The sequence below is a fragment of the Netta rufina genome, assembly GCF_964035555.1.
Source record: "Netta rufina genome assembly, chromosome: 28".
Lineage (NCBI taxonomy): Eukaryota > Metazoa > Chordata > Aves > Anseriformes > Anatidae > Netta > Netta rufina.
The window spans coordinates 3,084,017-3,111,907 of record NC_140152.1 but is presented as its reverse complement, the minus strand read 5'-3'; the positions used below and the strand labels follow the sequence as shown (position 1 = coordinate 3,111,907).

Below are 27,891 nucleotides of genomic sequence, written 5' to 3'. Positions count from 1 at the left end.
TACCCATTAAATACTTATTTTACCACATCACACACTGGTTATTTACTCCAGGATTTCAGAACACAAATTTACAAGTATGTATGGTAGCAGGATGATGCTTCATTTCCCAATTTCCAACACTTAAAAAAAATAAAGCACAAATTGCTTCATATCCAAAGCCACACACTAGCTCACATTATAGCACAGTAATTTTTTCTAGCAGAGCTTTACGGTTTCAAATCTGCAAGCCTAAATTACGAAGCATCTAATTTGCAGTAAAGTTGTCCTAATTCATGCTAAATAAACACAAACTCAGAACTGTAGACTGAAACCTATGTGGGAAAACAAAGCTCAAAAACAATATACTAAGGAAGTCAATTACAATAGGTTCTTTCTATTGAAATATACACGTATTTCCTCAATGCTGCCCACCCACCAATTCTTATCGCAATATAGACTAAAAAGTCAAAGGACATTTTCAGTGGAATGTAAAGGCCTGACATTTAAGTGTTTAAAGTTACCACTATTCTTAATATAAACTTATTTTAAACAGTGCAGACAAAGTAACAGTTGCACAATTTCACAGCTTTGGCTTTCAGTATCTCAAATGTTGATCTGATTTCTTCAGTTATTTCAGCTGCATTTGCTTAGGGAAATCTGTCTTAATTTATTTCTCTGCTTTGGGAAGTTGATAGAGATGCTCGCATGACTTGCTACAAACATCTCCGATACAATGGCTGACAGAATTCTAACAATTCTGGTTTTATTCCTTAGAAATGCAGGCAATTATTAAAATCCAAATGTGAACTGGGAATTGCAATGTGGAAATCTGCTAACCCCCCTGATACTGGGAATCCAGGTGGGTTTTTTGTTTGTTTAAATTGAACATACCATGTTCAATGGTATGTAAGGCCTCGTAGTAGTGCCTCCAAGAAAAATACTTTGAATACAAGAATATTAAAAGTAGTATTTCCACAATTTCTTTGTAGTGAAAAACAATAGGCCTTAAAAAAATAAGAGGCTTAGAATAATGGAACATATTCCCGCTCAAGAAATTACATCTGGAAACCTTCTTCAGAAAGAGTTAAATGAAAACAGTCACCACTTTCATCTGAAAAGATATTTATTTTGAGAACTTCAACTTGCACATTGTACAAAAATTGACAAATTCAGCAAAAAAAAACTATAAAACGTTTTTTTCCCCCTAACATATTAACATTATAATTTTAAAAAAGGGTAAGAGTTAAGAAAACTTAAGCCAGGCACATTTGTTCCAGTCTGTCTGCAGTGAAGTGTGATTAAAAACATCTTGTCATGTTGAGGTATTAAACTGCAAACTTTGGTAATGTTAGAAAAAGACAATCCATTCACAAAAGCAAGCCTTCTTGGTGTCATTTACAATAACCAAAATGTTTCATAAAAAAAGTCAAAATTGATTATTCTCCATTTCTAGGTAGAAAATACACTGAAACAAAGAAATTCATGTTACCATAATACACCTAGCATTAGGAGGAAACCTGAAAGTTTGCAAATCCATGCTAATCGTATACAGCTACAGTGTTATATTTAACCCTAAGAACAAAATCCGGTTGGCAAGTTTAAACAATTCAGTGCTTATGAAAAAGTATATACGGTGATTCAGAGCCCAGTCTTTCCAAAAAGGACAAAAGGCACTTAAGAATGGCTTTAGTATATTCCACAATGGCATTTCTGGATAGAAGACAGCACCTGGCTGAACAAATAGTTCCCTAATAAGAAGTCCAACTGAGGTAGTACTTCATATTGCTCCAACTACTTGACTATAAGCAAGGAGCTTTTTTTTTTTTTTGATATACAAAATTAGCAGGAAATGGCTTTTTATAGGTCTGTCAAATGTATAAAAAACAGTTATTTAAAAAATAGTAAATATCCACTTGCAATTAAAAAAGTCATAAGCCAGGAACCATCTTGTAAAAGGTGAGCATCAAAATGCTGCCAAGGTGATACAAAAATCTACCTTTATGGCCAAATCCCCAAATGCTGAAGATTGTTCTAGCAACCAAGCCATTTTTCTTGAATTAAAAAAAATAGGGGGAGGAGGTGGGAATGGGACAACAGAGGGCAATCCGAGAACTTTCACAATCATTAGCAGCCTTACCGGAAGCACTTTGTATAGAAAAAAAAAAAAAAAAAGATCTGTGCTGATGAATGGCAGTTTGGAAGGGAAAAAAAAAAAGCAAAATTCAACATTTAGAACAAAAACAAAATCCACAAACATACAGAAGGATATTCCTTGAAGTTCATAGTTTTTTAAAAACAAGGAAGACTTTAAACTTTTTTTTTTTTTTTTTTAGGGATCTGGGAGAACACAGACTACTTTTTTTTTTTTTTAAATTAAGCCCATTGAAAACCCATTAATAAGTTTGAACACAAGGAAATTAGAAGTGCTTTACAGAATCACCGTCCATTGCCATATCCAGGAAAGAGCTGAGTTAGAATGGTCTGCAGTGTTTCATTCACTTGCATGGTATAGTTTTTGCCAAGATCGTAGCGGCAGGCTGGACAACTGTACACATCAGCTTTGAAGGATCTATCCAAACAATCCTGGTGAAAAGACAAAAAAATAATTAGTTAAGAAATACAGATGTGCTGTTCAGCTTATTCTACAAAGCCCCAATTAGAGAATGACTTTTACATCCTAGTTCACCCAGGTGCTGACGAGAGCTGAGAAAGGCTAAGAGCAATGCAAGGCTGGCTGTCGGAGAGAAAACTTCCATCATTACATGCAATAGCACACGCTCTTCAACAGAGCGCATCAGTCACAGCAGCATTTTAGTATGTGGTAGAGATGCTAAGGACTGTCATAGCTTCCACAAGAACACTTCACATTATTCCTCATAAAAAAAAAAACAAACATGCACTTTGTGACATTAACAAATCCATCAGTGTCACCTAGCAGTATTACTCAGCCTGCAGAGAAGCTCTCATCTTCTTTTAAAAGAACCAAGCAGTAGCAATACAATTGTGGAACTTTCTTTAAAGTGAACTTCCCTACACCAATGAACTTTCATCAAATCCTAGGTTTTCACATATATAACTGAGTCCTGCTAAAGCACTAACAGGCAGAAAAAAAAAAATCTGCTTCACCACTTAACAAGTCAGTTCAAGGCTCAACTGCTCAACAGAAGAGTCACTGCAACTGCTCACCTTGCACACGTTATGTTGGCATACAGTTGTGACCGGCCGAAACACAACCTCCTGACAGCAAATACACAAGAAAGCTTCTTCAACTTTATTTAGAAATTTCTGTAAAGAGAACATTTGAATCAACTTCTTGTTACTATGCTCTGAAAGGTACAGCCCTCCCCCCCAATAAAAAACAAAGGATTATTTTAGACATAAAACGGTTGTTTTTTTTTTTTTCCTCCTTTAAACAAAGCTCAACATGGAAAAAAGCCACATTAACAAGTTCTTAACCTTCTCACTGCTCTCAAATATTGCTTTTAAGTTATGCTGCGGATGCCTACATTAAAAAAAAAATGTAGGAATTCTAAGGCTATTTCTTTATGCAGCCAAGAAGTTTATTTAGGAAGAGTACAATAGTTAATTATCACTATTTTGGCAATACAAAAGCATTATATACCGGTCCATCTTTGAGAGCATCTAGTACTTCATTCCACAGTTTTTCATTGGCTTCATCACTTTTTATAAGAGATTTTTGCTGAGATGTCAGCTTGTATGGCTCTACTTTAGTTTTCTTTGGAGTCCCTGTAGGAGAGTTAATTACTTTTTCCTCCCCTCCACCTGAAAATGAAAAAACACAGTGACTTCTTAAACAACAAGAAAAAAGAAAAAAAAGATTAAGTAGGTAAAATCCACAAAGACCTACAAGGCTTTCTATATCCACTTGCCTACTCCACAAACCTGCTGATTTCCTTTTCCTCTTTCCTTTCCCTGGGGTATCAAACTCCTCATCTCCGTTATTTTCTTTTTCTTTATCTTTGTTCGCGACAGCTTCCAAATACCCCTCAGGATACTGCAGCAAAACACAAAACAAAAAGCATTCAATGCAAACAGGGCCAATTCAAAGACTTACAGACTATTAAAGGCTGGAAAGATGACCTCTGAGAGTTACTCCAAGGGTTATCTGTTTTAAATAATAGATCCCTGCCCTCCTAAAGTACTTCGACTGTAAGAATTCCATACAAAAAATGAGTTTTGTCCATTTAACCTCCTGATGTAGAAAGAAAACAACCCACAAGAGTGAACATATTTGTGTCACCCTCAGTCTAAAAGGGGGCTATCTTGATTCTTAGATTCTTACACAAGGCAAAGCAGGTTATCCTCAGTAAGAACGTATAGTAGAAAAACTCCTGCTAACCATCAAGTCAAAGGGAACTACAGTGATGTTCCAAAAGCATACCTGCATTGTTAGGCCAAGCTTTTTCATCCTGTCCTTTCCTTCTTTGGTCCAAGGAGCAGGTTCGTCATCATCCCTCCTAAGTAAGTAACGCCACACCAAAAATCCAGATTTCCCTGTTTCGGGCCAGTATTTCACAACCTAAAAAGACAGCCAGAAGCAAGCCCACCAGATATTATTAAAGCTTCTTTGCCATAAGCAAATTACCTTTTCCTACTTCAGTAGAATTCAAATCCTCCTTACCTTATATATCCCATCGTATCTGTTCCCTTCTACAGGAGCATATTTGCTGTGTTTGCCTCCTTTCACATTCCTCACCACTCGGACTGGCTTCCCAGCTCTCCAGTCCTTAGCTTCAGCTCCATTTTTGTCATTGATGGGGGCACTACAGTTCAGAGCCAGAGCTCTGTAAGAGGAAGTCCATTCAGTTTAGTGCATTTACCCAAAAACTCTTCAGAATCAGAGAGAGAACAAAGTAAAGCAGAGCTTGCATGGAATACTATTTTACTGAGCATCGCACTGGTACAGTCAGGTACCGTTACTACAAAGAGTACCAGTGTACTGGCATTGTGCTCAACCTTAGAAATAACGTACCATAAAAACCCTGGAAGCTATTACTGCCTATGGGAGCCCCTTCTGGGCCAGGTCTCAGGTAAAAGCATGTAGCCAGTCTTTTACTGCTTTGCCTTACATAGTAACACTTTCAAGTATCTAAAACTAAGTATCTAGCAAGTATCTAATACTAAGTAACACTAACAACTCTGTTGACTAGGGATCACGTTTTTGTTTTAAATACACTGATTATTCATTATATTACCCTAAATTAATTGCATGGACCACCTCCTCCACTCAAATCCACACTTAGTGCAGGAGTAACAGCTTCGAATTACGAATGATCTGGTCTCCCAAGGTGACTCATACAACAGTAGCTGCAAAGGATTCAGGAGAGAGTATGAAAGTTTCTACGCTATTTTACTACTCTGTTCCTTAAGTTTCAGACAACATAGAATTATAGTGATATTAGTCTCACATTTCTCATTTAAAGTACGCTGTAATAAGCATTTCCAGTGCACAACAGATCTACAGCCATTGTAAAACAACAGTTTTACAAGTCAGTTTTACAGATTTCAACTTAGATAAATAAGTTTTCAGGTCAACAGACTGCTAGTTACTAAGGTTCAGAACAGAGTGCAAGCGTTGCCAACCTGTTCATGTTGGTGAGTTTTTGATCACAAGACTGTTCCGCTGTACGTTTGTTTCCAGAAAGATCACGACCTCCGCTCCCTGTATATGTGAAGGAATTTCCATGATCCTGAAACGTATATGGATGGTTGCAACATATTCACAAGAGTAATTAAATAAAAGAGTATTTTTATCAGGTATCTTTAATATTGCACTCTGCAAAAAGGAAAAACCACACACGCACACCCCCATTTAAGTCTCCCAGACTTGACTTGCCTGTCATCCCCTCTTAAGTTTGCTAAGAACAGAGCAAAGAGTCAGGGTGAGAACTTGTCTCATCATACACCTTAACAGGAAAGGTCTGATACAAAACATAAGACTTCTACATGATAGTTTGGTTCTCAGACATAAACAATCAGGATTTACTTACTATATCATCTTCATAGCCTCCTGCCAGAACCAAGGAATAAGCACCATCATTACTTCTGCCATGTATACCTGCTACGTGGGGCCTGTGAACACCAGATTCGCTCACCTGGAAGAAAAATAAGAGAAGGAAAAAATACAATCCAAAAGTCTGTTAGGCAGCAAATGAGCAATGAGATCACTCCCTGGTCTTGGAACTAAACCAATTAATAATAAGTACTACTTTGTGTTTGTTTTGCATGTATTACAGGATGAAACTGTCCTCACCACCATCATCCAAACAACTCCATATAAAGGAAACAAGTCTTTCAAAAATAAGCAGTTGGATACTCCAGTGAATTAAACACCTGGGTATAATTTGTGATGTGAATTTAGATCTTTCTCACCTAGACTGCTTTTTAACAAGCTCCAGGAATTTTAGAGTAATGAAGGCACTAAAATGAAATACTTGTATAAGGCAATTGGTCTTGAAAGACTTTCATGTCATACTTGAAGAACAAAGGCTGGATAGCTCAGGGCTCCCCGCCCCGTGCTCATACAGGGTGAGAAAACTTTAATATATCTAGTTACCTGAGACAGTCTTACCAGCAGAAAAAAAAAAAAAAAAAAAAAAACAGGAGATATTACACTTATCCAAGGCAAAATACTGGAAATACATGTTTGGTTTGGAGTTTGAGTCACCAAAAAAGTACAAAGGAAAAAAACACTTGAAATGCCTGAACAATACAACATTAGTTATGGAACACTAGATAGAGACAAAGCCAGAATTCTTTCCTTTCTGCACTTACATATCCAGTGACATACACTTCACTATTAATTGCTTCAGGTTTCACATCTAATACTTGGATCTTTCCCATTTTTCTTTACAGTGGCTGAGGCCAGGATTCAGCTTCGTACCTGAACTCTAAATTTCCACATGGTGCCAACCGGAATCCCAGGAATTGGTCCATAGTGGTTGGAGGGGACAATGGTACATTCCTTTGTGCGGCCAACACATGCCATACCCTGTTTCAAAAAGGAGACCAGTCAGCCAAGAATTACAAGGAACACACACCAACACTATTCTTCAAAAATAAAAACGCCTTTAGCTGACCTTGCCCCAGTCTCTCCGCGAGGATGAATTAGCAGATGCCATCTTTTGTTTCTTCTTACTTTCTTTTAATTTCTCTCCTGCTAAAACCACCTCACTTGCATCATTTCGACATTCAGGGCAATACCTAAAGTCACAAATCAATTAAAATTAACAAGTAGCAAAGCCTTAAATTAAAAAAGAGAATTTTCTCAGTGAACTGAGTTATGATACTACAATTTCCCCATATGAAACCAGACAGGACACTGAAGCAACTCCCCATACTGGAATTAGATCTGTATTAGCCACTGTCCTTGCATGAGCTTCTAAATCACTGCAGAGGTCAGGAAATATTTGTGTCATAGAATTCATTGTATGAAATGGTGAAACAGGATACATCAACTAAACAGCATATCTCAACATAGATACAAATATATATAAAAAAATATGCCTTCACCTATATGTCCATACTTGTATTTATGGTAAAAAAAAAATATATATATATGCATGTAATCAGCATGTGTATTTCATATATTAAAAAAGTACATGTCACCAGCCTACTGTGATGATCGGGGACTGTGGAATACCCATAAATGACCCATAAAAACAACTACACAAGCTAAGCTTACTGGCATCAGGTTTACAGGTACTTGTACTTCAATTTGCATAAGCACCTACATCCCAAAACTATGCAAAAAAAATAAAACGTTTTAAAGCCACCAGCTTTTTGGCCTAAAACACGCTCTCACTAGACTCCAGAGAAGCTACAAAGTCTTATTTAACAATGAAACCACCACTCAGACCACCCATAACGGTAGCATACCTCTTTTCACTTCCTACAGTCACAATATCGCCACCTAAGGGCAGCATTAAGCCCTAGACCTCACTTTCTACTCGATGTAGATTGCAATAGTGATACTGCACAGCGTCCTTAGAACTTACCAGTCCTCGTCGTCTGGTATACTGCTAAGGGGAGGGTTGAGGCAGTAGATGTGGAAAGCCATATCACACTCATCACACATTAGCTGTTTATCTGGATCTTGTTTACCCCCGCAGATATAGCAAGCACAGATCCTGCAGGTTTTGTTCGGGTTGTCCTTACAAGCTTTACACACGGGGCCATTTTGTCCTGTTAGCAAGGAGAAACGACACTACTTCAGACTCCAGGAAGTACCAAGATACACTAGAAACGGTCAAAGGAGTCACAGCTAGAAGTGTTTGTGAACTCCTTGATACTTAAAGAGTATTAACAGAATAACAAAAGGTAAGACAATATCGTACAAATGAGAACCACACAGCAGACTCACTTTTTAATGGACTGGCACTAATAGGACAAGCGCTGCCTGGTTCTTCAATTTTATAAATCTCATCCACAAACGTAATTGTGCAGTCATTCAAAGAATCACCAGCATCCCTACAAGGAGAAGTTGATAAATGTCAAAGAGATCATAAAGTAACCGACAGCATGAATTCACAGCTGTGCACCAGTAACACAGACTGGTTTGGTGTCAGCCCCGTATCACAAGATACCTGCTGCAGCATCGCCTGCTCTAGCATAGGGGCGTGACAGCAGCACCATGAAATACTTTTTGTGACATTAAGACGAAGTACGCTTTGTCTTAATGAAGATTCAGGTACTTGTAGCATTCAAATCACCATCAGCGACTGCTGTCACCGCAAACTACTTCTGACTATACTCCTCTCCTGTTTTAGAGTTACGAAGTCAAAATAACTATGGTGAGAGGAAAAAGAAGGAACGTTCTGGCAACCCCGTGAAAGTACATTCTTATATATCAGCAACTAAAGCTCAGAGTCCCTTATATGTATACTTGCTTTCTTCTAAAGAAGAGATTTGGGGTTGATTTCATCATCTTGTAAACTGAGGGTTTATTCAGTATTTCTGTATCTGACAAAATAGCACACTGAAGTTTTTGTACAACTATTACAGATGGTTAACACAAACAATTAGAACAATTCTTTGCCTTTTAGCAAATCTGGGGCTTTGCATCTTCCCAGCAGTATGTGAATCCACAGATCAGTGTGCCCTGTGATTCCTTGCAGTGCCCAATTCCTCCAGTGGCAGTTAATTGAAAACACAGTACTACAAGGTCAGTCACCCAGCTTCCCATCTCTCCTCAGCATTTCTGGTGTACCATTTTTTCAGCAGTCACTCAGACCTCATGAAGGCTTAGGCAGAGCTGGAGAACTCAATTTATTCCCCATTTCTATTCTGAATTGCTTACCCAAGTAGTATCTTCGCATTTATCTCCTTAATCATTTTTGTTTCCCTTTTCTGCAGAATCTCAGCATCATACCAGAAACCTCTCTCTTTCGGTTCATCGGGATTGTAGTTGACCATCACCACCTGTCCTACTTCCAGCTGGTGCCATTTCAAAATAGTCCGTGCACGAGCCCGCACATCATTCGAACTCAGTTCTACAACTCCATTTTCTGGATAACTTGAGGTAGAAGGCCGGAATGGAAGGACAGAGAAGACAAATCAGATTCACCATCAAGAGTTATTTGCAGTAATTGTATCTAGACGAGTTGATTTAAGAACTGATACGACAGAGCATACAAATACACTGTGAAGAATAACATCTCCTCCTCCCACACAGTCACAGCCGGAATCAGTCAGCCTAACTTTGTTAGTATCGTATCCCTTTCAAAACTTGGGTAATAGGATTTCATACCTCTAAAAACATGATTCCAGCCCACGTGTTTTGTTTTACAGTTAATGTCTTACAATTACAGCCCAGTTCTGTTCTACTTTTGTGAATTCTTACAAATTCCCCATTGACATCACAATCCAAATGAGTATTAGCCAAGAAATGAACAAAACTCACTCCTCATATTTCACATGATATATTACATCTTCTTCAGGAATGGTCGTCTGCTGATCAGGATCTGCACAACTGTCATTTGCAGCTTTTTTTCTGGTTACATTTACAACCTGGGCTTCAAACCATGCTCCCATATTCATATCACGAGCATCAACCAAGTCATTGATCTACACAAAGCAAAGGATACAGCTCACCAAATGGATTTTCAGTTTGAGCATTAGTTTTCACATCTACTTGAAGATTTAGCCACCTCAAGTTAACTGTTATCAAGATGTTTTACTGAGCATCCTAAACATTGAGCTCTCCTTTGCCTTCCTGTTCCTATTATGCAGCCCGATAGTCTTAGGTTAAACCCCTAAGGCTCAAAATCTATTCTACACCAAATGCATAAGAGCCTTATCTTGTACAAACTACTATTAATTAGTTTACAAGAGGCTTTCTGAACTGTCTAACTCAATCTGATGAAGACATCACTAGATCTGTAATAAAATCCATTGAAACAGACAAGCAAAAACGATTCTGAACAGCTTGTTGAGATTTTCTTTGGTTCATTCAAGGAAAACTCAGTTTTGACAATTGCAACAACTCCAAGCAAAAATACTGGGTGAAGTTTTTAAATTAAAATAAGTACTTGCAATGCTTTAAAAAATAATAAAATAAAGCATATTGTAGTTTTAATTAAAAGGGTAAAATGAAAAATAAGATATTTTAACCCAAAACATGTTGCATTTAATTAGTTTGTGGTTGGCTGGTATTTTTTTTTTGTTTGCTGTTGGAGGGTTTAAGGAAAAAAAAAGACAATTGGAGAATGAAAGATTTTCAGAAGTTTTCAACCACTGGAAACGCTTCCCCTCCCGAAGCCTGGCTTTAAGCAGCGCTCCTGCTGTGACCCACTCACCTTATAGAGGCCGAAGCCTGGGTCAGTCCAGTCGGGCTGCGCAGCCGTGCTGGGCTGTCCCTCCAGTTCCATGGCACCTTCTCCATTGTGAGAGCTTTTGTCAGATTCGCTTTGGCCTGAGCCGCAGCCAGAGTCTGTGTCGGAGAGCTCGGAGTCCTTCTCCTTACTAACAGCAGGAAGCACTGCTGGGCTTTGTCTAACCAAGAGCTGAACAATGTCATTCAGTCCAACACTGTAATCAAAAAGGGAGTGACCATCTTCCATCTACAGGGAAAGCATCAAAACCATCGGGTTATTTAATTCAGCGGAGATTTTCCAATTCAAAACCACCCATCGTGTTGCAACCGCCTCCGTGGGCCAAGAGAGACCACAGCTCTGGAGAACCATTGACAATCAAGGAACTTGGCAGTTCGTCAGCAGCACGGATACTTATAGACTGTTATTCTTACTGTTCAAAATGTTCTTTTTTAACCGACTCCACGAACTAAAAAAGCTTCCCTGCTGCCCAGATTAAGCCTGGGTGTCCTATGGAAGAGTTTGTGGCACATTCCCTAGAAATACCACTTCTGGGAAGGACTTAAACCACAGATCCCCCACATCCTATCAAGATAGAAAGATAATTCTACATCTAATGGAAGTTCCTATTTTCTTAATCGAGACACGTCTCATAATACAAACATTAACACAAAATGGTCTTTACGTTGTATTTGCACATGCTCCAGATTGTTGTGAGGAGGTTGCTCTGTTACACGCAGCATTACCTAGAAGCCAAAGAATTAATCACCTACTTTTCTCTGGGCAAACACGCAGTTTTTCCATTGAAAGTAAAAATCAAAAAGGATTCAATTCAACTTGAAACCACCCAATCACCGTTTAGCACGGGGAGGCAGGTCCTAATTTCACACCCGCTCTAATTTTAAGAACGGATTTTGAAAGTCTGGCGCCGTATGTAGTCAAATCAAGAGCCCACCCCTGCAAGGAGTAAGAGGAGCTCGTAGGGCCAATAGGTTCCTCTCCTTTCAGGAACTCGGAGGAGCACCACCATTTCAGAGTTGAAATATAGCACTCGAGACTACGCTGCAGCTCGAAGTTTAAACAAGCTTCACCACATATTTAAGGTCTGACTAAGAAATTATACAGGAAATGATCGTCCCCTTCCAGCCCAAACCACCAGAAAAAGCAATCCCCCGAGCTTTGTTCTCTATCAATGGGAAGCAGAGTAAAACCACAAAAATTTACACTTTACGGGAATCACTCCGATAATTCAATTCGGATTTATGGCTCAGAACGGGTACGGAGCAATCCCCGGAGGTCTGACCGTGCAGGAAGCGATCTGGACTTTCTCTGTTTTAGCGATGAGAACTCACAGAGACACACGAGACCGAACCAAAAAAAACTGTCGCTCGTTCTTTTAGAGAGGAGACAATCCGACAAACAGGGCATTGTTATCGAGTGCCACCACCGCAGAACCGAGCGACAGCAGGTGCAGAGAGAAATGAAAGAGCAGAGAACGCGAACAGGACATGAAACCACAGGAGTTCAAAGGAAATTCTGAAAGAAGTGACAGCAACTGAAGGTCTATCTCCAGCAAAGGATGCCTTTTTTTTTTTTTTTTTTAATTAACGAGTGTTTTCCTCGACGTTTGTAAATTCGAGCTAAGGAAACACGTGAACGTTTCAAACGACTCAAAACCTCAGACAAAGCAGTAATGGGCGCAGCAGGGAACGATCGCTACAGGATCGCGCTGGGTAAATGTTTCTGTGTAAAAGAAAAGAAGAAAAAAAAGAGACCTAAACTACGAACTAGGGGAGTTACACAGAAAGGAATTAACTTTGCAAAGCAAGCACATCTTTAATGAAAATAAATAGAGTTTTATGATGGCCAATAGTTGGGTTCAGTGCTTTTGGACTGCACGGACAGTGGCAGGAGCCCGCTGACAGCCTGCCTCACCCAGCACCCAGTGTGTGACCCCCCCCCCGGGTCTCTGCACCCCCTGGGTGCCCGCGTTGGGGTCGGTCCCTCCGCTGACCCCACAGCCGGGTGCTGAAAGCCCAGCCGGGTACTGGGGGTACTGGGTTTACTGGGGGGGGGACAAACACGGGGCAAGGGGACAGCGGGGACACGGGGGGGGGACTTGGGGCCGTCGGGGGTCGACACGGGGGCGGCTGGGGGGGGGGCCAAAGCGCTGCTACCGAGGTGCCCCCCACCGACAGAGGGGGGTCCAGGGCTGAGGGACCCCCCCGGGAGGGGGTGTGTGGGGGGGTGAGAGCCCCGTCACGGGGCGCTAGGTGGCGGCAGAGCCCCCGCGGCTGGCAGCGGGCCCTGAGGGGGCTCCGGGGGGGGCTGTGAGGGGGCGCTGAGGTGGGGGGGGGGAGGGGCTGGGGGGGTCCGTACCTGCTTGCCCCGGTAGAAGAGGCGCTGGCGGTGGGGCTCGACGCCGAAGACCTGGTGAATGCGCTGCCTCAGCCCCTCCACTTTGGTGAGCTTGGAGAGCGAGTCCACGCGGTGGGTCTCCCTGCCGTCCATGGTGCGCACCTGGATCCACATGGCGCCGCTCCTGCCCTCACCCTGCCCGCACCGAGCCCGGCGTCAGCGCCGCGGCACCGGCCCCGGCGGCGCCGCTCGAGGACACCGCGCAACCTACCCCCACCGCCGCCCCCCGCCCGCCAGCCGGCCGGCCGGCCCGCCCTCCACCCGCCGCCACGCCATTGGCCAGCAGCCCGGCCGGTTCGGGCGCTGATTGGACGTTGGGCGGTTTAGGCCCGCCCAGCCGGGCGCCTAACGGCTTTGGTTGCGCCCCTACCTCCCCCCCCCTCCTCCCTGTGCCGCCTCGCGGGCGGGCGCCGCGCGCCAACTGTATCTCGCGCCACAATTGAAACGCTCCCTGCGCTCTCGCGGGGGGCCGCCCCCGGGGGAAGCCTCGCGAGGTTATGCAAATGAGGCAGCCCGGCCGGGACGGGACGGGAGGGGGGAGCTCTTAAAGGGGCCGCCGCCTCCGGGGACGGCGGAGCTCGGGGCGGGGGGGGGGGGTGCAACAACGGGGCCGCGCCCCCCCCCCCCCCCCCCCCCACACTCCCCACTCTTCCCGGGGCCGGGCTGCTCCGCGCGTTCACGGCGGGGGGTGCCGCGTTCCGGCCCAGAGAAAAATAAATAAAATAATAATAAAATAATAATAATAAAAAAATCATAAAATAAGAAAATAAAATAAATTTAAAAAATAAAATAATTTAAGAAAATAAAATAAATAAATAAAAAACGGGGCCCCGGCCGCCGCCGTACGGTCCCGCTCGCCGCCAGCCCCGGTCCGCAGCAGCCCCGGGAGCCGCGCGGGGCCCTGCCCGCCCCCCGGCCCCCCCCGCCCCGCTCGCAGCCCCCGGCCCGGCCGCGCTCCGAGGGCTCGGGGCCGCTCCCGGATCCCCGCGACCCGCCCCGGCAGCGCTCAGCCCCTGCTAGAAGAGCCCCGGGGCAGCGGCTCCGCTCCCGGTGTGCCCAACGGGGACGGGCTCCGCCGACCCCCGGTGCCGGCAGCTGTCACCGGGCCGGGAAGGGAGGAGAGGAAGGGGGGGGGGAGAAGCGAAGGGGAAGGAGGGTGAGGGAGGCTCCTCCGCCGTCCCCTTACCGCGTCCCGGGCTCGGGGGTCGGCGGCGGGACTCACCGGCGGTGCGGTGCTGGAGGCCGGTGCCGCGCTGCGCCCCCGCCGCCGCCCCGCGCCTCTCCCCGGCCCTTTGGAGTTTGGCGCGGAAAAGCCCCGTGCGCGGCGGGCGCCCGCCCATTGGCCGCCGCTGGCGGGAACTGAGCGCCGGGGGCGGGGCCACGCCCAACCGGGAGCGCGGGAGGGCCCCGCAGCGCAACCGGGACCCGAGCCGGGACCCCCCCCCCCCCCCTCCCGGGGTCGGGCACGGAGCGGTCCCTTTGGTCCCGTCCCGCTGCGAGGGGTCCGAAAGGGTCCGGTGGGAGCCCCCCGTGGTGGGTGGGAAGGGTCTCCCGGTAGCCCCCGGTACCGGAGGGGCCGTTAGGTTGTTTGGAAACGGCCCCGGGAACACCGGGCCGGTGGTGGGTGTGCGAAACGAGCGGGAGGCGCGAAATGTCGCCTCGTGGCTGCCCTCCCAGCAGCCATCTTCCAAAGGCGCAGCGGCACTGCCGAGCACGGCACGGGGCTCGTCTCCGCCGGGAGCTCCAAACCTCACTGGGAGCTCAAAACCTCACCAGGAGGTCCAAACCTTACCGGGAGCTCCAAACCTTACCGGGAGCTCGAAGCCTTACCGGGAGCTCAAGGCCGTGCCGTGGTGCTGAGAGAGGCCTCCAAGATCCGAGCCGCCAGCTGCCGAGCCCCTGGGCCCTGCGCGTGGTCCCCTCGAAAACGTGGCCGCGGGCGCTGCTGCGGGACGGAAAGCAGGGCTGGTCCTGGGGGGTGTTTTCCCCTTAGCTTGTAACCCTACGAGGAAATTAGAAAGGAGAAAGGGTGTTTAGGATGGCCGCTCCGTGGAGTAAACTGCAAGCGGGGGGTTTACCGCCAGGTTTCTGAGAAACGGAATCGGATTTAAAGTATAAAAGCGGGGAATTGGCGATGGTGGGGGACAGACCCCGGGCTGGGGCGGTGGCAGGGCTCTGCCACGGGTGGCTTCAGCAGCACCGCCACCCGCCCAGGCCCAGCCGAGCGGCCTCGCGGACAAAGGGAACACGAGAGGCGCCGAGGCTGAAGGCAGAGCGGTGTTTCCCATGGTACGCCCCCCCGCGCCCACAGACACAGAGCTGAATTCGTAGGCTTCAAAATAAAACCACCATGAAGTCGGTGGGATGTGGCCCCCAGCTGCCCCCCTGCTTTCAGGCTGCCCTGGTGGGTGCATGCAGCAAGCGAAGGCCTCCTAAGCAGCCTGTGTCCCCCTCTGGGACCCCCCTGCCCTGTTAGGATCTGTTGGGGATCCCACAGCCAAGCCACGGATCCCAGGTTGAAAGTCGGTGGCCTAGATTAGGTTAGTACCAAAGGTTAGGCATGTGTCAGCGCACAAAAGCCTTGAATCTGACCTGCGACCTGCAGCAGTCAGGCTTCATTTCCTCCCACATCTGAAGGCTTTGCCTTGCAAGAAAGTCATTTTTCCCCCCTGTAGGTGCACAGGGGTCTTAACCTTGACCTACTGCAGCAGTACACCCCCTTCCACAGTCCAAGGGGGTTATCAGAAGTTAGAGACCTGGCAGGGAGCAGGGAGAAAGGCTGGGCACTGGGAGAACAGTTTGCACCCTGTTAAGAGCAGGTCCCACACCTAAATGTGTGACCCAGGTTGGGATCTTCTGGGCTGGAGCTGGAGGCTGTGCTGTTTGACAGCGCACCTGGATCCACGTTGTCACCCACGTGTCCCATTTCTAGAGGAGTGGAGAACCCACATCCCTCACCAGCTGCAAGAGGGTTTAACAGCAGCTGTTTACTACCCTCATTCAGTCTTTTTTCAGCATCGTTTACACCTCTGTAAAGTGCAACAAAAAGTTCAAAAAAAGCCACTTTAACATACAGACCTGACCCTTCTTTCCTGGAGTAGTCTGTGTCCCATTAAGCTCACGTTCAAGGAATGTATGGTTAAACTGTTAGCTATTTGGGTCAACTTTCTGACGCTCAGATCCTAAATGTGTTTCTGGTAGCACCTTATCACCTTGCATTTGACTCTCCCATACACCCCATTAGGGCCCCATCTCATGTCCACATCAGGACTACATTGCTTGTGTCCAGGAGCATCGTCCCTCTGCCCTCAGTGATCCCCACCACAGTGCAGGGAACACGCTTTTACCGTAACACAGGGGCTGTTCGAGGAAAGGGCTCGTGTATGGTGACTTGTAGCATCCCTAGAACTATCAGGGTCAGGAAGCAAGAAGCGCAGTTTCTGAAGAAACTTTTACTCATTCGGTGAATCCACACACTGCAGAAGCTGTGCTGTGCTGCATCCTACACGCTGCTCAGTTGGGTCTGCAGATCACTTAAAATAAGGCTCAATTCTAGATCATTCTAGTAACAGAACACTGCTTTCATTACAAGTTAAATTATGCATACTCTCATTTTAAGGTCCTTTCTTCTGTTAAAACAAGAACATTGCCAGAGAAACTCAGAGAGCACTTCTGATGTGAGATAAAGCCCAGGGAGCTTCAGCTTTCCACAGACTGTCAGAAAAAAAGGACCGTGACTTCCCTGTCTTGCAGTTGTCTGAGAGGCTGATGAGTTTTAGTTTTCTCCCTTTCGGATTGTTTTAGGCATTTCTTTCCTTCAGAGTCAGGATTCTGATTGAAAACACTTCTGCCATCTGGCAAATCCTCCATGCTGCGAGGAAACAATATCTTGGTTCATCTGCCAGCGGGGATATCCAGCTCAGTCTATGAACATTTAAAGCAGCGTTGCATTCATTTGCAAAAAGACGCAGCCAGCGAGACAAACTTTTAACAGTCTCCTTGTTCAAAGTGAAATTTTGGCAGAATGTTTCAGGAGAAATGGAAGTCCAGGTGTGCTGCTAAGGAATGGCAGCTGATAGACATGATTAAAGCAAGTCTTGCATAAAGAAGAACTGATAGCTGGTCTCACCAGTTCCGAGGGGGACAGATTTATCCCTGTGTGGGCAGGACAGTCGCTGTGATTCACGCCATCCATGCCTTACAATGCCTTTACACCCCTTTCTGGTTAATATCTGAAGACACAAGAGAAATAGCAGGGCCTTTGGTCCTACAAAACGACAAGAAGCATCTCAGCAAGAGGTACAAACACTCCAGGTGTTTAAAAGGCTCACGGTAACAGCACGAAGCACAGCTTGCAGAAGGCCAGCTGGGATCAAGAGCGAGCACCTTTGACATCTTCCCCTAACCTCGCTGGCTCCCCTCCATGCTCACCAAAAAAAAGGCCGCATCTGCTTTGTTCAAGAGACTTGTGGCTCTGAAATATCCCTGCTGTAGAGGAGATGCATTTATTGGTGCAAGGGTCCTTTGGCAGTCATGAAGAACCCATGCAAGAGCAGGTAAAGGAAACAGACTCTTCTACTTTACAGAGGTGAAAAAATATCAAGAACCAAGTCTTTGCACCAGCTAACTATTCAGTGGCTTGCCCATCAATAGTTGAATGTCCTCATTAAAAAATAAAATAAAAATCTGATGTGCAAATAACTTAATTCTGTCTTCTGCTTTTTTCTAAGAAAAATGTTTTGTTTTGTTTTCTGGGAAATCAGTTTGTGGAAACCAGTGCAGGATGTATGTCCCAGATGGGGCCATACAGAGCTATCCCATGCTCTGATCCAGAGCCTTAACTTTTTGCTACTCAGTGCCCATGAACCCTCTCTCTGCTGAACCTTCTTCTTCCTCTTGCTGTTTAAGTGCCACCGTAAGCAAGTTCTGCCATCTGTGCTCTGGGCTCTGCACTTTGTTTCTTGCCTAGCACACAACATGCTTTAAGGCTTTAACTTGCTGACTTGTGGGAAGTGCTCTGGGAGCCAGGACCCCCTGAACCACAACAGCTGGTCAAAGAAAACCAAGACGGCTATAACACACTGCTTTTATCCAGTTTTTGTCTTTCATCTCAGGTGCTAAGGTCTATGTTTCATGTTTGCAGATATGCACCCGTTGCATAGCTTCTCCCAAGGACTAGTGATGATTCAGTCGTGTCACGTTTAGCACAGCAAGAGCCCCCAGGTTAAATAGCAGGGCCCATCAGGAAGGTCAAGCAGTCCCTGGGTGCGCTGGAGGTTTCCACGTGCATTGGGGTGACACGGGGTCATGCTGCCTCCAGCAATGGGAACTCGTGGGATTTCATTTTCCTCTCCCTCCACAGAAGGCTCTTTGGCAATAGACGCTCTCTGCTGCTGCAGCTGTGGATCTGTGATTCTTCAGACTTCTCTAGAGAAAAACTATTTGCTCTTACCAGTTTTGAACTCAGTCATCCTGTATGAGATCTTCACCACTCCTTGGAGGACCAAAATGAAGAGATAATGCTTGGGTCCAGGACTATTATTGCCCTCCTTACAGACATGATGCTCCCCTGCACGGTGTCTCCTCCAAAGCTGCTACACGCAAACCCAGAGGAGATGGAACCATGGAAGACAAGAACGAGCTGGTGCAAACTGCTGCTCTCCTGGGACCACACACACGGTGGGCAGGACGCCCGCTGTCATCTGAGAGCAGCACGAGTCTGTGTGCAATGCAGGACACCAACATATCTGAGAAACCTTTCCTCACGTGCGCCAACATCCAGCAACGGAATGGACGGCACAAAGAGGAATGTGTTTTTGCTGAGATGCTCTTATAATTTCCAAAATAATTGGGGCATAGCTAGGCAAACCCTGGGACTGGGGAGTGATGTAAAGGGAGTCTTGTATCACTGATTGTTGGGGAAGCAAAAGTAGAGGCCTCAGCAATGGCCTGAGGCAGAGAGGACACACTTAGCAGGGCCAGATAACACCTACCCTCTCATCGATCAAAAACCAACCCTTGTTATGTTAACCCACCCCACCCGCACCTAAAGGTATGAAGCAAGAGCGCGGGAGTAGAGGGAGGAGCAGAACAGGCACGTAGAAAACCAGCCAGCAGCCTGAAAACCAGCGGAAAGGTGAACTGGAAGACTGGGAGAGCAGCCAAGAACCAGCTGGGACGTTCCCTGCAGTGAGGGCAAAGTCAGCCGGGGCTCCAGGCAGGGACCTGCCCGCGCTGCTGCTGCCTTGCCCATATTTTGGGGAAGCTGCTGGGGGGATCTGGGGCTGGGAAACCCTCCGAGGAGATGGGCAGCGAGGAGGCACGCAAGTCCCGTTTTGGCTGAGGCAGGGCGAGGGCAGCAGAGAGCTGCAGCGTGTCCTGGAGTAGGAAACAGCTTTGAAGGCTTCGGGAGACCGGGGGGGGTTGGTTGGAAGGCAAAAGCTGAGCTGAACCTTTTGGTACTTCACCAGCAAATTGTCTGCAGAAGGCCACAGCACTCTGAAGGACGTTGCCTTCGGAGATCACTACACGAGGTGGATGGTACGGCCAGGTGGGCAGCGCAGGACAGGATCCAGCACCGAGCCTCCTGCCCCACAGCCCTGACTCCATCGCTCCCGGCCCTGAGGCAGCTCTGTGGGGCTGGTGGAGGACACTCGGCGCTGGTTCTGGCTCTGGCCTTGGACGAGGCTGCTGTGAGGAGCAGCACCGACTGCTGCGGCTGACAGGAAGCTAGAGCGTGAGGGGCTGGGTGCTTAGAGTTGACGTTATTAGCTATTTCTGTTTCTGAAACTATTTCTGCAACTGCTACCCAAAGGATCGCTTGCTCCCAGCAAGAGGAAGTGGTCAGGCAAGAGGACACGAAGGCAGGAACATGAGCCGGCAGAGCCCCCGGGCAGCGGAGGCAGGCAGGGCTGTCACCACGCATCTTCTGGGCCTTGCAAAGGTCCAAAGGTCCAAAAAATGGCAAAGACCACAGGCTGACGTCGCCTCGGTGGGCTCCAGTTCATGAGGGACACCTGAGCAGCACGGAGCTTCTCGGGGAGTTTGCTGGGAGCCCAAGGGCTTTGCTTGGCTCAAGGAACAGAAATCAGAGCTACGCATGCCTCACCCTTGAATCATCTCTTCTCGTGCCTGTGTATGTGCCCTGGGGAAGGTGACCACAGCATCACGGCAGATTACTAATGGAGTAAAGGCCACGGAAGATCAACAAGATCGTGTCCATCGCAGTAGAGGAGCACTGGCAGAGGAGGTGTCGGATGGGGCCTCTGGTCCCTGAAGGGATGGTGCTGAGCTGTGACACACCACAGAGCAGGGAAAGGAATTGGGCCTAGTGCTGGGGACCCAGCATCATGGCCTGATCCTTCAAATCCTCCACATACCTGCATGCTGCCCTCTCAACAGGGCTGGGAGAACTGAGAAGCACGTAGCTGGAGACACCTCGTCCACTGGCAGAGCCCAGGACGCTGCTGAAACAAGAGCTGTACAGCTAGCAAGGCTGCAGAGGAGCAGGGTTTCCTGGCAGCTGACAAGCACAGGAGATGGGGGTAATGTCTGGGATCCTTACCAGAGGGATTCTGTCCCTGCCTTGATGCTGCAGCACACGCACAAAGGCTGCGGAGTTACTGGCACAACGCTGCCCGTTGTGGGAAGCACTGCCTGGTGCCACAGGGCTCGCTCCCTCCAGCCAGCCCGACTCCCTTTCTCTTCCCCAAGCATGTTTCTCTGCCTCCTCCTACACCCTTCCCACGCCCACCAAACTTCTGATTTTATCTTTGCGTTAAGTATATGGCATATATACAGTACCAAGAATCACAGACAGGATCGTGCAAACCTTTGCTCTAGAATTACAGGCTCCAAAATTTCGGAGTTGTGATACTGCAGGCAGGTCTCCCGCCGCTCGGGAGCTCCAAGCACTGATATTTCGTCCTGGGTCACTAAAATCACACTCCAGATATCAAGCATTGTCTCATTAATTATAATTACCCTTGTTATCTCATGCAAACCACCTGCCACTTACACGGCACATGGGACTCCTCACTTCTGCACGCATTCATCTGTGCTACATGGCAAGGCACACGAAGATGTAGCGTGCCGATAGCGCTGTGTTTCCCATCCAGGTGATGAAATATAACCTGCCTTGTGAGACTTTCACCATCACCACCACAACTGCCGTGCTCAGGCTCTTCACACCCATGAACCAAGTGACAATTTGCATCGCTGACATTTTACCTGAGGACATAGCCCACCATCCATACACAGGACAAACACCGAGAAAAACACAGGGCTCATTTCGTGATGCCTGGCTCCTGAAATTAAAACATTTCATCACATCTTCAGAGGATAGACAAGAACATCCACCCCTTCCCCTGTACACATCACAGCCTGTAAAAGCCACCATGTGATACCTGCTAATCAGCCTACGAGTTAATACAGGACACCGAACACTTCAAATTTGCAATTTAACTTGTGAAAAGAATGAGATCAGAGGGACCGTGCATCGCCGGGGAGTTTGTTAGATGACAGGTCCCCAGGTTAAGCTAGAATAGTAAGTTTACTTCACAGAGACACGCACAAAAAGTCTTCTCATCAGTGCAGGTGGTAAGCCATGAGGCAAAAGCCACAAGCTGTAGCTGGAGAAGTTCAGAGTGAACATTAGGAAAAGCTTCTTCATTAGGAGCATAACGCTGGCTGTGCGAGGTCTCCATCCCTGGGAAGATTTTCACGACTCAGCTGGACAAAGCCCAGCTTAGACAAAGCTTAGACTGCCGGACCTGCAGAGGTCTTCTTCAGCCACCAAATCCACAGCAAGGCTGACTCAAGTAAGGAGGGGGATTCCTTTTACCTCAAAGCTGAGAAGTGATCATTGTTGACATTTTTGTTAGCTTAACAGCGCATTTTCAAAACAGATCGACGCTCCCAGTGCCTCCATGGCTTACTGTGGGCAATGCAGAGAAGAGACCCAAGGTCTGCTGCATTCACTGGCCAAAAACAAGGTGACTCAATCGGTTTAATAGCTTTAGAAGACCTTAGATAATTCTTACCTGTGCCTCAGTTTCCTCCCCCATGGATCTCAAAAACAGACAACAGGAAGCTTAATTGATAGCTTCAAAGCAGCTTGTGAGATCTGAAGATGAAATGCAAACAGAAAAGCAAAACATTGAGTAAAAAAAAAAAAAAAAAAAAAAAAGCATTATTTATTATTTCAATTCAAGTGCCCCAAATTCCCCCAGCTGAGCTCAGAGTCCTGCATTGCTGGGCACTCTGCAAAGTGTACAAATGGAAGGCGACTCCTGTTGTGGAAATCACTGCAAGCTTGAGAAGCAGCACGTCTCCTCACCACCTATTTGCTGTAGCCAGCCACTGGCTTTGAGCAGGAGGGTATCTTACTCCCCTGGGTGTTTCAGCACCTTGGCTGCAGGGCAGGAGAGCTTTGCCAAGGGAACACCACGGCTGAGTCACAGCCCCCATGCCTGCTGCTCTGGGCCTTCTTCACAGTGCCCGGTGCCAGGTGAGGAGCGGCTCGAGAGCGGCTGTAGGCACGCTGGGCTGCCCAACCCCAGCACTTTCCAACCATGTTCCTGGCTGCTAACACAGCCACTCTTCAAAAAAACCCAAGGGCAAGCTGCCTGCTGCTGGTGGCTGCCCCTGCACAGCCCGGCATGGGAGGGCAGCAGGATGGATCCTGCTCCAGCACCTCCCAACCTGTGCCAAACCCCAGGCTGGGTTTGTTTCACCCCATGGTGGGCACAGCCCACGCTCGGACCCTCGTCCCTAACAGCACGGGCACACTGTTGGAGGGTTTGTAGGAACACCTCGCTCTGCCTGGGCCTCGCCAAGTTCCCAGAAACAAGGAATTGCTTTTGGCACGGCATGGCAGGGGGTGGCAGCGCCCAGCTCTGAGACATCTGCAGGGCTGTGGGCACAGGAGCAGCACTTGGGGGGCTGACGGCCGGGCCCCCTCCCCAACCACCAGGGCAGGCCCATCTCCCCTGACCCCATCTCTGACCCCATCTCCATCTCCCCTGACCCCATCCCCATCTCCATCCCCATCTCCCCCTGACCCCATCTCCAACCCCATCCCCATCTCCCCCTGACCCCATCCCCATCTCCCCTGACCCCATCTCCCCCATCCCCATGTCCCGCAGGGCCCCCCGTGAGGCCCCGCCACCCACACCCCCTATTGGGGACCACCCCAAGCCCCTCAGAGGAGCCCCCCCCATGCCCACAGCTCCCACCCCCCACTCCCCATTGGCCAGGGAGGGGCCCGCCGTGCCCCAATTGGCTCCCTCAGCTGCTCGTCAGGCCCGTGGGGTATTTAAGTGGGGCGAGGCCCAGTCCTACCTGTGCTGCTGGAGCTGTGTGGGCAGGTGAGGCAGGGCTGGGGTTTGGGGAAAGGGCTGGGGTTTGGGGTTCTGGAAGGGGATTGTGGCTTGGTCCCATGTGGGGGGCACTGGGGGCTCCCCAAGGGTGGCTCCTGCTGTCCCGGGGGCTCTGCAGCACCTTGCTGTGGGGTCTCTCTGCAGCCCTACGGGGGTGGAGGGCTGGGGTCTGAGCTGGCTCCGTGTCTGGGAATGGTTCCTGGTGCTGGGGGAGAGCCCTGAGGCTGTAAGAGCCCTGCTGGGGGGCTGGGTCCCCTCATTTCTGCTCACGGGGCTGCTCTGGGTCCTGGCAAAGCATGGGGCCGTGTGCTGTCTGTGCTGCTTTCTGCTGTCTGGGGCTGGGAGGGGGACTTGGGGAGGGTTGTCTTGAGCTGGGCTTCTTGAGAGCCGCAGGTGGCATCTCCAAATGTCTGTGCTGCACATGGTGAGCCTCGGGAAGGAGGTGAAAGGCTCCAGATACAACCTACAGACTTCTCCCAGCCCCGAGATGAGCTCTTGGCAGCCATACAGAGCCCTGAGCCGCGTGCAGGCAGCTGCAGGTCTGAAAGCTCTTCCGTGCGTGTTGGCTGGTGGCGATCAAAGCAGGACGAGGGGGCTGCAGGAGGCTGTCCCACGCGGGGAGCGCATGATGTGGGCACCCCACGGGACATCGCCGCTGACCTGCGATCAGCTGGGCATTCCCTTCCTGTTGACAGCGCCGCCAGACCTGCCTGCAGCTACCTCCCAGGGATGATCAGCAGCATAGGCATGCTAATGGCGTTAACGAAGGGGAGGGCTGGAGTGACAAGGTGACTTCTCCCTTGCTCAAGAGCAGCCCTGTCTGCAGAGGGAGGCTGTGGCCCTGCACCGTTCATGCTGGTTGGAATGAGCACTTGACGAACTCGCTTGGTGTTTCTCAAGACTAACAGGATTCTTTGTGGCTGTGTGGAGCGGTGTGGCTGTGAAGGACTCTGTTTCTGGAGTTGGTTCTGCTGAAACTGCTGGATTAAAGTGGCTGTTAATGAGCCAGCGGGGCATGTTTCTTGCTCTGCAAGTTGCAGGTGCAGCCCAGAGCCCTGGGAGCTCTGTGCTTGTGGTATAATCTGTAGATGGAAAATATGGGAAAGCCCAGTAGCTGTCCTACTTTGGGAAAGAAGGAACAGGGTTTTCTAGGAGCTTGGGTAGCTTAAACATTAACTGTCTCAAGGAAATGCTTAGTAAAAGCCACTGGATGCGATGTCTGATCCCCCTTGGAACTGGGGGTGTGAGCGACCCCTGCCTCTCACTAAAATAGTGTCTCTAGTCTTTGAGGTTCCCTAATTCTGCTGACCTTTCTGGAAAGGTGGTAGAGCTGTAATCCTGCCAGCGATCCTGAATCTTATGTCCCAGGGTCAAAGCCCAAATCACTGAATTCCTGTCCTAAATCTAACTCTGCCCTCTGAGTGTTTGCAATACCTTCCTTGGCTGTGGGCAGTGCTGTTCCCCCTGCAGCAGGCATCCCGTGACCCTGTTCTGCTGGCTGCTTTTAGGGTAACTGGGGTATCGCTGGCAGATCTGGAAGAGAATGCAAGTGAGTGCTTCAACCGCAAATTAATGCCTCTGCCCTGATTAGCCCTACTTGCTCATATCTAAATTGCTAAAATTAGCTTTGTTTTTTAATGCTCATTAAGGAACTGCCAGTTAAGCTATTGAACTAAGCATGCTAGCTATGGCTCAATCACTTTTCCCAAAATAAAATAATTAAAGAGACTTCTTTCTCTTCAACATCCCACCTCTCTATCCACAGGGCAACGCCACACAGGCTAGCTTTGTGGGGCAGAGCTTGTTTCAGCAGGGAAAAATAAAACCTTCTGTGTGTTAAAGATCTAGTTTTATGTCTGCTGGGCAGTCAGAGGCAGAGATGAGGGGAGCTGCTTACCCCAGCAGGAAAGTACCCTTCTGCCAGGCAGTGCAGTGGCTGTGATATCTGACCCACAGCAGCTTTGGTGTGCTGGTGCCAGGGCTCTTCCACTGCATTCAGGCTTGTGCCAAGTTGGGCAATGACCAGTGGTTGTTACTGTGCCATGCCAGAAGCGTGCCCTGGGTTTCATCTTTCTGAAACGACCTGGTTTGAGGACTTTTTTTCAGCGGTGATTGAGCATTTCTCATGGAGCAATGGCACGAAACCATCGGCAAGATGAAGCTGCCGTGAGAACTGCCCGGTTGTGTGAAACAAACCAAGTGGTGATGCTGTTTTCAATTTCCTGCGTGTTTTCCCCTGTGTGGGGCTGTGGGCTGGCAGACCGGATTTCTCTGGGATTTCTGTTTGCAACTGCCCCGGCTCGAAGCTCTGCCTCTCTCAAAGGAGTGTAAACAACTGCTGTGGAGCTTCAGAGTGCTGGGCTTTCCTGTGATTGCTGGGCAAAGTGAGGGCTGCTCAGCACTTGTGCAGGGGAGAGCACAGAAAGAGAAAACAAAACCACGCTGTCCATATGACTCATGATGAGTCCACAGCACAACTGCTGGCATTGCAACACACCCAGGGCCTTTCTCCACAGGAGAGCAAACCCTGTTCTAACACGATTGTGCTGTGAGGATTGTCACTGCCAGTGGCATCCCTAATTAAGGTGGGCTTCTGGTACTTCAGAGGCTGATTCTAACATCCTTTTTTTTACATCAACCAAGGAGTTGCTCCTGATCTCTGCTAGCAACTAGAGTATTTTAATGTATTTCTTCTCTGGTTTGTTCTCTGTATGCGAACCCTGACACCGAGGCTGGTAAGATATTCTGTGGTTTAAGTTTCTTCCACCTGTCTAGAAGTGAAGCAACTCAGCCAAGGGGTTGTTTGGAATGGTGTTGAAATAGTTGTGCTTTGCCCTGCAACAGCTCTGCAGACTCATTCAGCCTACTCAGCTTCAAAAAAACAAATTTGTTCCTCAGCAGCACAAGAACAGCTACTAAGTGAGCAAACCATGTGGACTTTGGGACTGAGGCTTTGCACTCAAGCCCTGTTTATGCTTGGAGCAATCTTCTAGAAGTTTTCCCAGGCTGCTGAAGTACAAGCTGTGTTTCATGTGGTGTTATATTAGGCAGCCTGCTGGGCAAGTTGGTCACCAGGAATGCCCAGAAGGGTGCTGGCTCTGGGTTTCCCACTGGAGAGGACGGACATCCCTATCTGTGATATGTCTTGCTGTGGGCAGGTAGTGTTTGGCATCCCTGCCCTGTCTGAGTCTCACTAAAATGCCAAGTAGCTGCATATGTGACTTGCTGGGCTGTCAAGGCCCATGGTATTACCTGCTGAGAATTTTCTTAGTTGTATTGTCAGCCCAGAGCCAGAAAATGTTCATCTCACTGTGTGTTCTCCAGCTTTCTTGTTCCCAGAGCAAATGGGAATCTTACTGAAGTCAAAGTTGATGACAAAGTCACAAATCAGCTTCTTTTTGGTGAAGTCTGTCCTGGGAGCCTGGAGTTGTCCTTGGCTTGGGGATCCTGTTTGTTTTTTTCCACTGGAAAATGTTATAGGAATTGTAAGAACAGGGATTAACTGGCGTGTGAGGAAAGCAGCTACTGCAATGAAGAGCAAGTGTGCTGAAGTCCCTGCTGTGCCTGCCTGAGGCAAGATGAGATGTAATCTTGGATTTATCGTGACACTGGAGTGTCCAGATACCAACCCAGTTCCATGCTGGGGAGGTTGATATTCATTCAAGATATTGCATCACTTTTATACTTCAACTTCTGTAGTCTCGTTAGGTAATGAGAACACATCTAGGGCTTAGTATCAAGGGAAGTAAAGGAGAGACTTGCCCTGTAGTTCTCCTAGCAGCTCAGCTGGATGTGGACACAAGCTTTGAAGTAGATGGCTAGATGCTACAGCAGCAGAATGTGACCTGCCATTTTAGGAAAAATCAAACATTTTGATACCTCTTCCAGAGCTGCGAGACTTTCTGTTGCTGGAGTTGGTAGTGATGGTGAAAAGGCATAGCGGGACTACTCTAAAACAAGTAATTAAAATGAAAATAGAGTATTGGGAAAGCTCGTTGTTTCTTCAATATTTCAATGATAATGGAGTTTAAAACAATGAGTTCATCTTATGCAATTTTAGTTTTCATTTCAAAACTTATGGTAGTTAGATTTCATCAGGGCTTAGTACAGCAGTAACCTGTCACATCTGAGGCAATGGTCATGTAGCTTATGCCACTAAACCTGCGTCTGCAGGGTGCAGCTTTCCTTTCTTCCAGTCCTTGGGCAGTGAAGAGCCCATGCAGTGGGAAGCTGAACCAGGAGTATCTTTGTAATGTTACGCATTGTCTCTGCAGAAGGTCTCA

At 47.7% G+C, this 27,891-nt stretch overlaps 1 protein-coding gene across 4 annotated transcripts; it reads right to left on the bottom strand.

Moving 5' to 3' along the window:
* Positions 1 to 1,184: 1,184 nt before the first annotated feature.
* UHRF1 (ubiquitin like with PHD and ring finger domains 1) lies at positions 1,185 to 26,982 on the bottom strand. Of its 4 annotated transcripts, XM_084302834.1 has the most exons (20): positions 26,861 to 26,982; positions 22,271 to 22,353; positions 21,247 to 21,535; positions 15,060 to 15,231; positions 13,191 to 13,364; positions 10,797 to 11,060; positions 9,902 to 10,065; positions 9,299 to 9,514; positions 8,363 to 8,469; positions 7,998 to 8,184; positions 7,080 to 7,203; positions 6,884 to 6,991; positions 5,991 to 6,095; positions 5,584 to 5,690; positions 4,622 to 4,784; positions 4,382 to 4,519; positions 3,883 to 3,994; positions 3,602 to 3,762; positions 3,166 to 3,264; positions 1,185 to 2,562 (listed from the first exon to the last, which is right to left on the bottom strand). In XM_084302834.1, exons 5-20 carry the CDS (start codon positions 13,341 to 13,343, stop codon positions 2,416 to 2,418), a joined length of 2,355 nt encoding a protein of 784 aa, XP_084158960.1. In that variant the 5' UTR covers positions 13,344 to 13,364; positions 15,060 to 15,231; positions 21,247 to 21,535; positions 22,271 to 22,353; positions 26,861 to 26,982; the 3' UTR covers positions 1,185 to 2,415. The 4 variants fall into 4 exon arrangements, with proteins under 4 accessions (XP_084158960.1, XP_084158959.1, XP_084158961.1 ...); XM_084302833.1 differs by lacking the exons at positions 21,247 to 21,535; positions 26,861 to 26,982 and adding an exon at positions 25,043 to 25,116; XM_084302835.1 differs by lacking the exons at positions 21,247 to 21,535; positions 22,271 to 22,353; positions 26,861 to 26,982 and adding an exon at positions 15,822 to 15,961.
* Positions 26,983 to 27,891: the final 909 nt, after the last annotated feature.

Coding starts and splice junctions, on each gene's coding strand:
- UHRF1 (XM_084302834.1), bottom strand. CDS start 13,343: ATGTGGATCCAGGTGCGCACCATGGACGGCAGGGAGACCCACCGCGTG. Junction 8,185..8,362: donor TAGTGCCAGTCCATTAAAAA/GTGAGTCTGCTG, acceptor CCTTGCTAACAG/GACAAAATGGCCCCGTGTGT. Junction 3,265..3,601: donor ATGCTCTCAAAGATGGACCG/GTATATAATGCT, acceptor TTCTCTTTACAG/AAATTTCTAAATAAAGTTGA.